The sequence below is a fragment of the Atractosteus spatula genome, chromosome 6 (assembly GCF_055471065.1).
Source record: "Atractosteus spatula isolate fAtrSpa1 chromosome 6, fAtrSpa1.hap1, whole genome shotgun sequence".
Lineage (NCBI taxonomy): Eukaryota > Metazoa > Chordata > Actinopteri > Semionotiformes > Lepisosteidae > Atractosteus > Atractosteus spatula.
In genome coordinates, this window is record NC_142711.1 from 40,206,303 (window position 1) to 40,218,913 (window position 12,611).

The window sequence follows — 12,611 nt, forward strand, 5'->3', positions numbered from 1 at the left end:
CTGTCCCTAGAGAGCAGATTAAATTGACCTTGGACTTTGGAAGTATATGTTTCGTCACTTTGAGAATTGTATAAATTATCATCTGAAAATTGTCTCTAGCAGCTGGTCAGGTGACTGGGTGCAGCCTTTTGGGGAATGCAGTTATGGCAAAGATCTCCATCTTGTCTGTAAACCACTGCTTTACAGAGTGGAGTGATGATACAGTATATAGAAAAGGGGAAGTAAAGTGGCATGGAGTGCTTTGTATTTTGAGTCAGGAAAATTAGTTCCTTGCTCAACCATTGCATTGCCCAATTTGTGATGCATTCTTCCCTGTTTTTTTCATCTGAAACAGCTCTAATTGATGAGGAGGCTGCTCAGAAGTACTCTGCCCTGCACATTGTCGGGATGGTTGGATCCATCGACAATGACTTCTGTGGCACCGATATGACAATAGGAACAGACTCTGCCCTCCACAGAATCATTGAAGTTGTGGATGCAATCATGACCACCGCCCAGAGGTAAACATATAAGCTGGTGTAATGTGACATTATAGCTTTGCTTATATAAAATGTGTCCATACAGATTGGATTTCACTCGTTTTCCATTAATATATAGATCCCATTTCAGAATATAAACTTTTTAATCGAGAGCAATAGGTAGCACTGGCTTTTTGTTTCCTGTCCATTTCAGCTGTGCTTTGACATGTACTGTATATGCAGGTCGTAGATCACACTAGGCTCTGTATGCAGCATAGAGCATTGTGTTGGGTCCCAAGGTAATCTGTATAGTTTGCATCTGCACAAATGCTACCTGTTGTATCGGATTGAGAGTATAGCTATTTGGTTTTTTCCTTCAGGTGTAATGTGGCAGGATTTGAACCATGCTCTCCATTTTAATATGGATTGCTGCCTAGGTGCTGTGCCCCTGGAGAAATGTGTTCAAATCTGCTGGTTGTTTTAAACCCTCTCACAAGGACTGACTGTAGTGCACTCAGCTCCCAGATCACTTTTCTTTTATCTCCAGTTGCAGGCTCCATTTGTCTCCAAACTAGAATCTGCTGTGGTTGAGGTTTGAAATAGCCCTGCTTTGGATGGGCAGCTCAGTACAGTTTGATGTTGTGTTGGGCTTCGGGGAATTCCTTGCTCATTTTTGGTGAAAGAATAGTTCTGTCAACACTATTACAGTATTTCTCCTATTTCATAATTATGTGAAATAATTGAGACTGCTCTTGTTGTTTCTTTTAACTATTTTACAAATGTGTGTTGTTATAATGTTAACAGGGTGGCATTGTGGCACAGTGTTTAGCATTGCTGCCTCTCAGCACTGGGACCCTGGATTCAGTTTCTGGGGTGCTATCTGTATGAAGAAATCTTTGTATTCAATAAAGTGGTTATAAAATGAATGGATGAAATCTTTCAGCTCATGAACTGATTAAGTATTTTTTTTTTGCTTTCAGCCACCAGAGGACATTTGTCTTGGAGGTCATGGGAAGACACTGTGGGTAAGAACCTGCTTTTGACAATGTGTTGATGTTTAATATTGTTAAGCTGAGTTTATGTTGGACTGTGTTGATGTGATCTTGCTTTTTGAATTGCATTGAACTGCATTGAATAAATGGTTCACTGTTGTATAGATATCTGGCTCTAGTGAGTGCCTTAGCCTGTGGAGCGGACTGGGTGCTCATTCCCGAGATGCCCCCTGAAGATGGCTGGGAGGAGCAGATGTGCCAGAAACTGTCAGAGGTAATGACTGAGCATGTTTGAATGTTCTTTAATAGGAGGGAACATGCAACTGGAACTACTTGATTTTTTATCCTTAAAGTAAAACTCCAGTATTCCATTATTAATTCCATTATCAACAAGAAAATAAGAAGCATATACAAATAATTCCAGTAAATGAGTTAATTGTCTACAGATGTTCTCTGTGGTCCTTCAGTCACTGGAAGCAAAAAGCACAGTAAACACAAGCAGTCTAAGCAGTTTATACCTGACATGTGTGCATTGAATCTCTTTGTGGACAAACAAGTTTAGTTTTCATTTTATACTGTGCCGCTGTAAAGCAAGTATGAGGAAGAAGGCCTGAAAACTGTTGTTCTGGTCAGATGATTTTTGCTCTGCATGTCTAGGCATTGTGCAGTGTTAATTTGACCTCCAGCCTGTGGGCTCACTGTGGACTTACCCGAAGGTCAAGCTGAGTCCCATTCAGTTGTTTAAATTTAGGTTAAAAAGTTTCTGCTTCTTTCTTTTGGATAAAGTAATACTATTTTGTGAACACTGTGCTTTGATTTCTGTTGCTCTGTATGATTTGTTCTTAGTACCCAATTCAATTCAGCCTTGTATAAGATAGAAAATAAGATGATATTCCTTCAGGTAAACATCACATTTATCTTGAGCTTATTTGGGTGTACATAGTGCATGTGGTTCTCTGTTGTTTGACAAAAAAACTGTATTAAAAACTCTAATATATTTGTATTAAAGGACAGATAGTTACACCATGGAAGGATGAATAAAAATGACACATACTGTACCACTTGTCTTGAGAAGTAATCTAGTCAAGACTGCTGAAACATCATCAGCATGTTTCTACTAAAGGACATCAGTAAAGTAGGGCATTGGCATAGGGCTGGCCTACATTGCCTCAGTGGCATTCTGAGACTAATGCTACTCTGTAGCAATTCATCTGGGCTGCAGATTTTCAGACCAGTGTATTTACATATTCTTTAATTCTTCAAAACTCTGAAGAGAAAAATAGGTTTATAAAATGATGTATGATATAATGACATGGAATTGTGTGTCATAGTAGTACATGTAATTACATGTAATTCTTAAGCCGTTTTCCTTTATGTAGCCAAATAACCTTAAAGTAGCTGTTAGTGTAATCAGATATTCCATTTATGTGACATGTTTTATTTCATATGCCTTTACATTTGTTCCTCAGGTACTGTTTCTGCATAGTTTATGATTTGAGTGGCCAACAGAAATAGTTTCTGGATAGGCTTTTCAAAGCTGAGTGGAGTCAAATGTACTGGTAAAAAATATGTTTTCCTGTGTGAAATTCAACTCCTTTATCTTTGGAGTACAATAAAATATTTGACTGTTTGCAATGACCTTATGGATACTAGATATAAATGCATAATAATATAGATTATGAAATGAAATTGATATGAATCTTTTAGATCTTTTAGACGGTTAATTCTAAGTGCTTAACTGTTTATGCTTTCCATTATTCCTTGTCCATTTTTTTTACGTAGCCATTTTAAGATGCTCATTTGTCTCATCCTGAATGTTCCATTGGTTTAGTCCCATGGGTGTGTGGCAAGCCCTTCCTTTCAATGGCATACTCGTAAAGGTCATTCAATCCTGCAGTGTTTTTCTCATTGTCTAGAGCCGATCCCGCGGTTCAAGGTTGAACATTATCATAGTTGCGGAAGGAGCCATTGACAGACATGGAAAAGCTATTACATCCAATTTAGTGAAGGATGTGAGTACCTCAATGTGCCAGGCAGCATCAGGTGAAAGGAAGTATGGAGCACAACTGCAAAATAGTCACATCCCCAGTGAGGAAGAACCAGCTCTTTTGAATAACTGAGAACCAATCTCAGTTTACAGTTTATGGGCTAATAAAATGAAGACAGAAATGTCACCGAAGAAAAGTGACCCCTGGGGCATGGCACTTTTTTAGCAGAAAGGTGATCCAACTTTTAAGAGCCTGTGCAAAGATGTGTTTTTTTCTATCATGTGTTTTTTATCCTCTTAGAACCGTGCTCGAAAGAAAAGGCTGAATATCATTATTGTAGCAGAGGGGGCGATTGATTCTAGCAACAAACCAATTACCTCAGAACAAATTAAGGATGTAAGTACTTATCACCTAACAGTACAGCTCCTGCACTGACCGCTGCCTTGCGTGCAAGTTCTTTCTGTTTCACTGCTCACTCTGGAGTGCTCAAGTGTGCGCTTGGTAAGAAAGCTTCTGTCACTGCTTCCTGAGTCCTGCATGTTGTTACATACGCTTTTATTTTCTCTCAATATCTCCCATGGGAAAATGTTACTAAAAGCAGAGTATTTTCCTTTTTATTTATTTTTACATACTGTAGTTCAACAGAAGCTCCAAAACCATAGTTTTATGTATAATGTAATGTGCACAGCTGTTTTTCTATGTGAGCCATTCACTTTTTGTTACTACAGTACAACATAAACAGCTGTCTTGACACAATGTTAAGTTTTGTATTTCTCTGCACCTTGCATTATTCCGTGTGTCACGATCACACGTTTGCACATTCCGGTCCTGCAGGAGTTGAACTAGTGATGTGCACAGTACTTTGTCCTGCTTGTATCTTGCCATCTTCTTCTTTATCAAAAACTCTGCAATAGAAGGCCTTAGGTAAGAATCTGTAAATAAAAAACTCCGTAAAAAAATAAAATCTACCTCTTTTGCACTAACACAACAAGTTTCCTAAATTTTGCATGCATTTCTTTTCATACTTTCCTTTAACCTGCAGCTAAAAGCAGCTTTAACTGGAGTGAATTATGAAAGTTCAGGAGAAAGACAACCCCCAAACTCCGCAACTACACACGGTCTCTAGGGTATAAAAAGGGTGATTGTTTTCCAGTGTTTGCTATGCTAACAATTTAGTGCTATAGCTTGTACATAACCCTTTTGTACAGGTTTGTGTACAAAAAATATGAGATGGGTGGGTCTGACTTCACCAAGTAGTGATCTCTCATATCAAGCAAGTTTAAAGCAAACTTACTGTATAAACAAATGCACTTCATTTACAGTCACATTTATTTAGTCATATGATCGGGGCTTGTCAGTATCTCCTGAATTTTACCTAATTTCTGTCTTTGAAAGACCTTTGTAGAAAAGACCATTTCTAATGATTGATATGAGATTGCATGCATAGAGATAAAATTGTGAGAACTTCTGAATTTGGAAAGATAAAATATCAGTATTATTATTTTTAGCCATTTATTTTTGTATTTCTAAACACACATAGTACCAGACACCTTTGAATGAAGTCAGGGTGAAGAAGATTAGCAATGATTATTCAGTCTTTTCTGGTACCGAATATATTTTAAAAAGGATAATTGTTTATTCATATAATATTAAGAGAAAATATATTTTGTTTTAGACAGTATTTGTTTTATTTCTAGCATGTGCTACAGATATGACCAACTTTAGATTTACATTTGAACTTTAATTTAAGTAATTACAGTGTTGTTTGAAACTTTAAGTTGCTTTGTTAAACAAGAACAATATTAAGCTGGTTAATACATAACCTACAGTATATCTGAATGAAGCAATGTAAGCAATGGCGTACAGTAAATACAGCCCAGGCGTCAATAGATCTTAGAGTTTAAGGAACCGTTTCAACAGTTGGTCCTTTTGGGAGGTAATTGGACCATTTGACAATCATAGGAAAAGACAGGAAAGAGCTATGAACTGCCTTAATTAAAAAAGGTGGTTTCAGCACTGATTCTGAAGCTGTTCAGCTGTAGCTACTTTGATTGGCTTAACATGCTCCTCTGTGTTTTAGGTGTTATATAATGAACAGTACCAGAAAGTGGGTTTTGTGCTATAGATACATTTATAATAGATACATTTATAGATACTCACCAGTGTGAGTTCAATGAAGTTGAACAGCTTACAGACATCACCCCAGCCTGGTGTCTGTCATGCTAACCAGTGGATGAACTAAGAGCTAATGACAAAATCCTTGACCTCCCCCACAGCTTGTTGTTAAATGTCTTGGGTTTGATACCCGAGTGACAATCCTGGGGCACGTCCAAAGAGGAGGAACCCCTTCTGCCTTTGACAGAATTCTGGTAAGTCTAAACGCTCACATCTATCACACTGTCAGGGCAGTGCTCTAACATGGCTCCTCATGGGCCACAGAATATGTGGCCTGAACAAAAGGACAAGAACTTGCTATTCTGAGCAAAAGGGTTCAATAAATGTTTTCAGTCTTAGCTTAGTTTTTTTTTGCTTAATTGCAATCAATATTGTGTTTTATGTTTCTTGCCATTCAGTTGGCTGTATTTTATAATATCTGAATGTTGTAAAGCTAATCTGTTCTGTTCTAGTGACGGTAGTTTTGTTAAATCATCACATGTAAGTTTGTTTTATATGTGAAATGAAGTAAAGTTGTAGACCTTTTTATTTTGTTCTCATGTCTTCCCTGCTAATTCTAGGCCAGCAGAATGGGTGTAGAGGCTGTGCTTGCGCTGTTAGAAGCATCACCTGACACACCAGCCTGCGTTGTCTCTCTGTGTGGAAACCAGTCAGTCCGACTGCCGCTTATGGAGTGTGTACAGATGGTGAGTCTTGGACTGTAACCAGTTTGTCTTTGGGTACATTCATTACTTGTCAATAAAGGAGCCTGTGTGAGCTGCAGCTCTCAATAGACTGCCTTGGTATGCAAACAGATAGTGAAAGTGGATTTGTATTTTATTTTTTTTCAAGTACTGGTTGCGTGTTCTTTGTGAATCATTTTATAAAACACTTGACAGAATGGTACCTAAAACAGGTTAATTTGAGTGATTTCATACTCAACATTGACATTCTGGATTAACTGGGTGAGATAATATAACATGCTTTAATGCTGTAATGCTCTACAGTTACTAAAATGATTTTAGTTTTACATCAGGTGATTCTATGACTCTTTCTATGATTTCTTTTGTTATACTGCTGCTGATTTCTCGATGCAATTTAAATTAAGGGAAAATGTTAAAGCATCATTTGAAAAGATAAATAGACAAGTTTGATGTAGTAAGGTTTTCCTTTTCTGAATATTTAAAAAATGGCAAGTGAGCCAACCTGCATGGTACATGGTAGAATACACTTTTATGTATTTAAAAAAAGCTTTTATTCAGACCGCATTTTTAATACCATGTAATTCCAACTTGTTGTGTAGAAAACTGGTACATTATAAAACTGCTGCACTCTGTAGAAATAAACACACAGTACATACATGTTCACTTCCCGTGACTTCTTTTGTACAGACCCAAGAGGTACAAAAAGCCATGGATGAGAAGAAGTTTGAGGAAGCTGTCAGACTACGTGGCAGGTACAGTACAGCCAGGGCCTGTGCTTTTAACCAGGCATTAATAACGGTTGCAGAGACTTTTCCTTTTCCCATGAAGATGATGTAACCACAGTCTGCTCAGAGGAGCGACTTAGAATAGGCCTACCCAAGTGAAAAAAAATCAGCACAGCATTTCGACAGCCTGCTTCCGTTTTGCTGTAAATACATCTGTTGCGTTAGAAAATCTGTGCTCCTAACAAGCCCAAAATGTAGAGGCTTTCCCTATAGCAATGAAAACATCTACTGGTTGATATTTTATTCAAACAAAAAAAATTTGTTTCAGTCCTTGGACATTGTAGAGAGAATAAATCTGTAAATGTAGTCCACTAAAGGTAATAGCTGCTGTGCCAGCTTTTAAATTCTACACATTGTTCTTACATTTGGGATGCCTGTTGCAGTTAAAGAGTAGCTTTGAGAAACAGTGAATTTTGTGGGTGTGTTTGTGTCACAATGAATGAAACCCGTTGGTGTGTCACATTGTCAGGTTTATAACTCTAAGTGAATGATTAACTTCTTTGATTATTGTCCTTTGAACACAAGCTTTTGTTACTGTTTTTTTTTTCAAGTGGCATATGCACTATGACAGTATTACAGTAAAGAAATATATTCTGCTTAAATATTGAAAAAATAATCCCCAAACCTCTTACCATAGGTGGAGATACAGTTTGTCTTCCAAACCAGGGGTCTAATCCTGGAGAGTCTCTATCTAGTTCTTCTTATAGGTTGTTTTAAATCACCTTTTGTATAAAGACTGGGAAGAATTGTTAAGGTCATTGATCAAATAAGCATGCAATTTGATCAATGAAAGGAAATCTAGTCCTTGAGAACTAAAGGCAATTCTGACTTTTTAAATTGCTTAATTGACCAAACCACCTGTTTAATTGATCATGATCTTTAGAAACTGATAATGTAAGTTTACTCGTAAATCCAGGCTTTAGACAGGGACTTTCTGAGGAAGGTTGAATTCCGCACTGAAAGAGAACCAAGTAAAAATGTTTTAAAGGAGTTTTGCAGTTTTTAGAAGTTTAAAAAGTTAGTGGCCTGTATATTTTTAAATAGAAATTTACTAGACTTACAAAAACAATTTCCTATGGAAACAATAGGATTATATTAAAAGTTTTGTTATGTTTGATGTTTTAATCAGATTATGCTTTTATCATTCATTTGTCACAGGAGTTTTGAAAACAATTTAAATACTTACAAACTCCTGGCTCACCGGAAACCCCAATCTGAACTTCCACATGTAAGTTAACAAAATGGATAAGAAAAAATGATCCATTTTTCTTTCTTAATTAATGTTCTTTTTAAAAACATATTTATTTCTTGAAAATTCTAACTCAACATTTGTATCTTTTCAGGATTTTCTTTAATTTTGTATTAAGGACTAGATACTTTGTGGAAACCATCAGCAGTTGTGCTTGACACAGTACATGTGTTTGTTGTGTCTTTTGAGTGTGTCTGTGAGACTAATAAAAGTGCAATGTTTTTGCTCTTTGTGCCTATCAGGATGACTCTGAATTTATAGTACGTACTAATTTGTACAATAGTTCAGCTTTAGATGCCAAATAGATTTTAGTTCATTTACAGTTAGCACTCCCTTGCATGGCCTAGAGACAGTAAGCTGGCTGACACATGTATTTTGAGCCTGCTGTGCTTATTTCCCTTGATCAGGGAACAGTGGGCGCTTGTTTCAGAAAGCAGGAAAAACTATCACAGTTGCTTTTATAGATACTGTACCTCTCTCTTTTTTCATTTCTTTTGTCCAGCATCATTACTAGTACCAGTAAAAAGTGAAAGAGAGTTTGCTTATTTAATAATAAATGAATGTTGAAAGTACCTGACAGTTTTGATGATTATAAGCATTTATTTTCATCTAGCACTTTTACAGTACCTGCTCATGTGCTGTACTGGCATACTGTATTATTGCATGCTGCTCCTTTATTAACAAAACACAAAACATGCACTGCATTTTGACCTACTTCAACATCAAGATGAATTGATTCGTTTATAATTTTGTATTGTGAAAAGGCTTTAATGGCTTCAGTGGCCTACTTGTTATATTGTGCAGATGCCATATTCATTATACTGATAGCAGTGTGAAATGACATTTGATGGATAGTTTGAATATATAATTTGTAGTCAATAATCTGTAATTCTTTGGTGAGAGACATAAGAAAAGAGTAAGTGCAGTGACCACAACCATATTGTGACAAACCTTTTCTTTTAAAATATTATATATTTCATTTCTTAAGACAACTTCCTATACATTAAATTGATCAATATGTATTTGTTGCTCACAGCTGTACAGTTATTAGAATGAAATTGATTGAATCCTTTGATAATGCCTTTTTCCAAATTTACTCCCACTACAGAAGAATTTAAATTTAAAACCACGAAAAGGACTTTTCAGCAAGAGTTTCACATTTTACAGGAAAAACAGTTACAATCTGAGCTGCCTCACGTTACCCACATAACATGCCAAAGCATTCTGGGAAGTGGCATGTTTTACGTTTATCAGCAGTACATATTTTCCAGTACACTCTTAACACAACTAGAGCATGGTGCTGTGCACTTCAGTGGCATAGACCTCCCTTAGCAGAGACACCCTAATAAAGCAGTGCTTGTGCAAGTTTAGCATGCTTGCATAAAAATGAAGTACTGTAGAGCCCTGCAAAGCAACACGCTTCTCACTTTAAGGCATACTGAAGCTGCTGCATTAAAAAAGCAAGATACTACTCTGCTTATAAATATACAGTACTTGATTTTGAGCGCCATATGAATTAGTACTTAAGGATTTGCCCTTTGTGTTTGTTGGTGGATTTAAAGCATAAATGACTGTGAGAAATGTATAGAGTTATTTGAGACAGTTGCTTTGCTTTTTTTTCTTTGACAATCAAGATATTTTTGCCAATAAGTCAGTGTTAACATTCTGTCTAGAATTGATTCTTAACCTTCCATTCAATTAATTGATGACCCAAAGTGCAAACGGCACTAAAGCCAAATGATAGCTGTATACTGTGTTAGTCCATTGCACCAGTTGCTTGCATGCACCAAGATAGAGCTGAATCCACAGTAGAAGTAGCTGTAAACTGCCTCATTGTGTTGCATGAGTGCTACAAAAACTGAAGCCATCTGGTCATCTTTAATAAATGTGAACAGCCCAACAAACAGCCTGAAACAGCTTAGACATATAGCGTGTTGTCATGGCATGAATTATACAGGAACTATTCACACATGCAGTGGTCTATCTTAGGTTAAAGTGCATTGATAGGGGCTCCAAGTTCTGAGAGATTGTAGAGTCAAGAAGCAATTGCAGTGTTCCTGTGGTGCTCAGGTCAAGTATTGTGTGTTTAGAGAGAAAACCCATCACTTTACCATGTGACAGTGATATCCTTTTCTCTACCTCTACCACCAGAGCAACTTTAATGTAGCCGTCATGAATGTGGGTGCTCCTGCTGCGGGCATGAACGCCGCTGTCCGCTCCGCTGTGAGAGTGGGCATCACAGAGGGGCACAAGATGTTTGCCGTGAATGATGGATTTGAAGGATTTGCCAAGGGGCAGGTTTGTTTATTTGAGAAAAACTAAAGTTCAACCTCCAGCAGCAAATATGTGTGATAAAGATGTCAACGTTGTGCGGGAGTTATAAAGTGATGCAATACACTTGCTCATTTCTAGGTTTTAAAGGTAAGTAGTACTTCAGAAAGGGACAGATTTTAGATGAAGCCTTTGAGGGAAAAATGACTGATTTTGTTCAAAGATTGTTTTTGTAAACAAGTTTTGCAAATCCTGCAATATAATAATAATGATAATAATAATAATAATAATAATAATAATAATAATAATGTAATATCTCCATGCTAGTTCTGATGCCAGAGTTGTAGGCATGCCACCTTAGTTATAGTGTTACTGTAAAGCTAGTGTCCAGTGATAAGTGCAAGCAGTAAGATAAACAACAGAGATTACAGTAAGACAATTAGATTCAGCATGCTCCAGTTATGGTGTAGCCTAGGCTACAACATTCCTCTCTGACCTTCCTGAACTGAGCATCAGGACGTTAAATATAGAACAGGGCAGGCAGAGATAAGGCAGAAAGAGTATTCCTTAAATATACAATAAGTCACAGATGTATTTGCATGTTTGGAATACCAATTTGATATAGTGCATCAAATCCTTAGAATCCTTTTTCATTCAATCTGTGGAAGCCTTTGTACAGTGTACAGTAAATCAAACAAGGCAAACGTGGGCAAAACAATATTAGATCAACTGTACAATATCAGTAACAAATATTAATAATAACAACAATAATAATAATAATGGGATTCCTTATAATGGATGTATTATTATAATACCTGCATATACAGTATATTTATAAATTATAATTTATAACCTGCATATACAGTGCAGTGCTGAATATAATAATTTGTTAGTGACACACCTTTTTCATGAAAATACATGATAAATAGAAATAAAAGTGTGTCACTGTGACAGCTGTTATGAATTGCCTCTTCATAACATCTGTGAATGTTAGAAGCTTATCTCAGTCCACATAGTAAAGTACAGTACTTCTTCCCTTCTATTATTTTGCTTCTAGAGAAATAATTGGCATTCAGTATCATTTGTTACTTATTGTTTTAATTATAAATGTTGATAGCTGTCAAGTTGGTTTTATTTTTCTATAGTTATATGGTTGTCACAATCCATCTTTAAGCCAGGAAAAACTGCTGGACTGTCTTGATGCATAAGATATTAAAATATTTCAATCAAAAACTGAATGATACATATAGACTTTGCCAAGACTTGAAACCACAAATAACCACAATTTTCAGTTCAGGATTTCTTAGTCAAGAACCAAGGTGCTGTACATTTTCTACAATATGTCAGGTTTTAGTAGAGTTTCACTTGCTTCCCTGTATACTTGAATACAGTCCTGCCATTTCAGTTCTCGGTACTTCAGGTTAGTCATCTGGGCTTGTAGAGGATACAGCAGGAAAAGTCCTGTTTCCATTTCTTCTATTTGGATAACTGCTTTGAGAGAGGTCAGTTCTACGTTGCAAATTCTCATGTCTTCTGTGATCAGATTATGTATGGAAATTATGATTTCTTCCTATAACAAGTCCAATTTTATATGCCCTGTTTTATTCAGATTAAGGAGATCAAGTGGGGTGATGTTGGCGGGTGGACAGGCCAAGGTGGTTCTTTATTAGGAACAAAACGGTAAAGGTTATTGCTTTTATTCAGCACTAAGTGATGTTAGTTATAAATGTGCAATTTATAGCTTTTTCATGTTGCCATGGTACTAATATATACAGTGTACAGGTATTTTTATATGCCTCTTGGTATATGTTTAATAGAAAGAAAAATGTAAAATCATTTTGCAGATATTATTTTCTGGCATTATATTTATCTCCATAGGAAAGATGCTTTCCTATTCTGTGAATCATTTTTACTGGGTGTTTCTACTCCACCTTGTTTTATTTAAAGAAGAAAAAAAAGTATTTGGAAAGAGGATGATTAGATAGATGCTCTAATGTTGGTAGTAAATTT

General features: G+C 36.4%; 1 protein-coding gene across 6 annotated transcripts in view; it reads left to right on the forward strand.

Annotated features, from left to right (window-relative positions):
- The window catches only part of LOC148832878 (ATP-dependent 6-phosphofructokinase, platelet type-like), a 41,891-nt gene that overhangs the window by 17,987 nt on the left and 11,293 nt on the right, over positions 1 to 12,611 (forward strand). For 3 of the 6 annotated variants that reach the window (XM_088918098.1, XM_088918100.1, XM_088918101.1), the window contains 10 exons: positions 335 to 500; positions 1,439 to 1,483; positions 1,616 to 1,724; positions 3,367 to 3,462; positions 5,715 to 5,807; positions 6,174 to 6,299; positions 6,984 to 7,048; positions 8,240 to 8,309; positions 10,482 to 10,628; positions 12,211 to 12,281. In XM_088918098.1, coding sequence (XP_088774224.1) covers positions 335 to 500; positions 1,439 to 1,483; positions 1,616 to 1,724; positions 3,367 to 3,462; positions 5,715 to 5,807; positions 6,174 to 6,299; positions 6,984 to 7,048; positions 8,240 to 8,309; positions 10,482 to 10,628; positions 12,211 to 12,281 — 988 coding nt within the window. Of the gene's footprint in view, positions 1 to 334; positions 501 to 1,438; positions 1,484 to 1,615; positions 1,725 to 3,366; positions 3,463 to 3,738; positions 3,835 to 5,714; positions 5,808 to 6,173; positions 6,300 to 6,983; positions 7,049 to 8,239; positions 8,310 to 10,481; positions 10,629 to 12,210; positions 12,282 to 12,611 lie in introns of all 6 variants that reach the window. The other 3 variants (XM_088918102.1, XM_088918097.1, XM_088918099.1) reach the window with 1 other exon arrangement.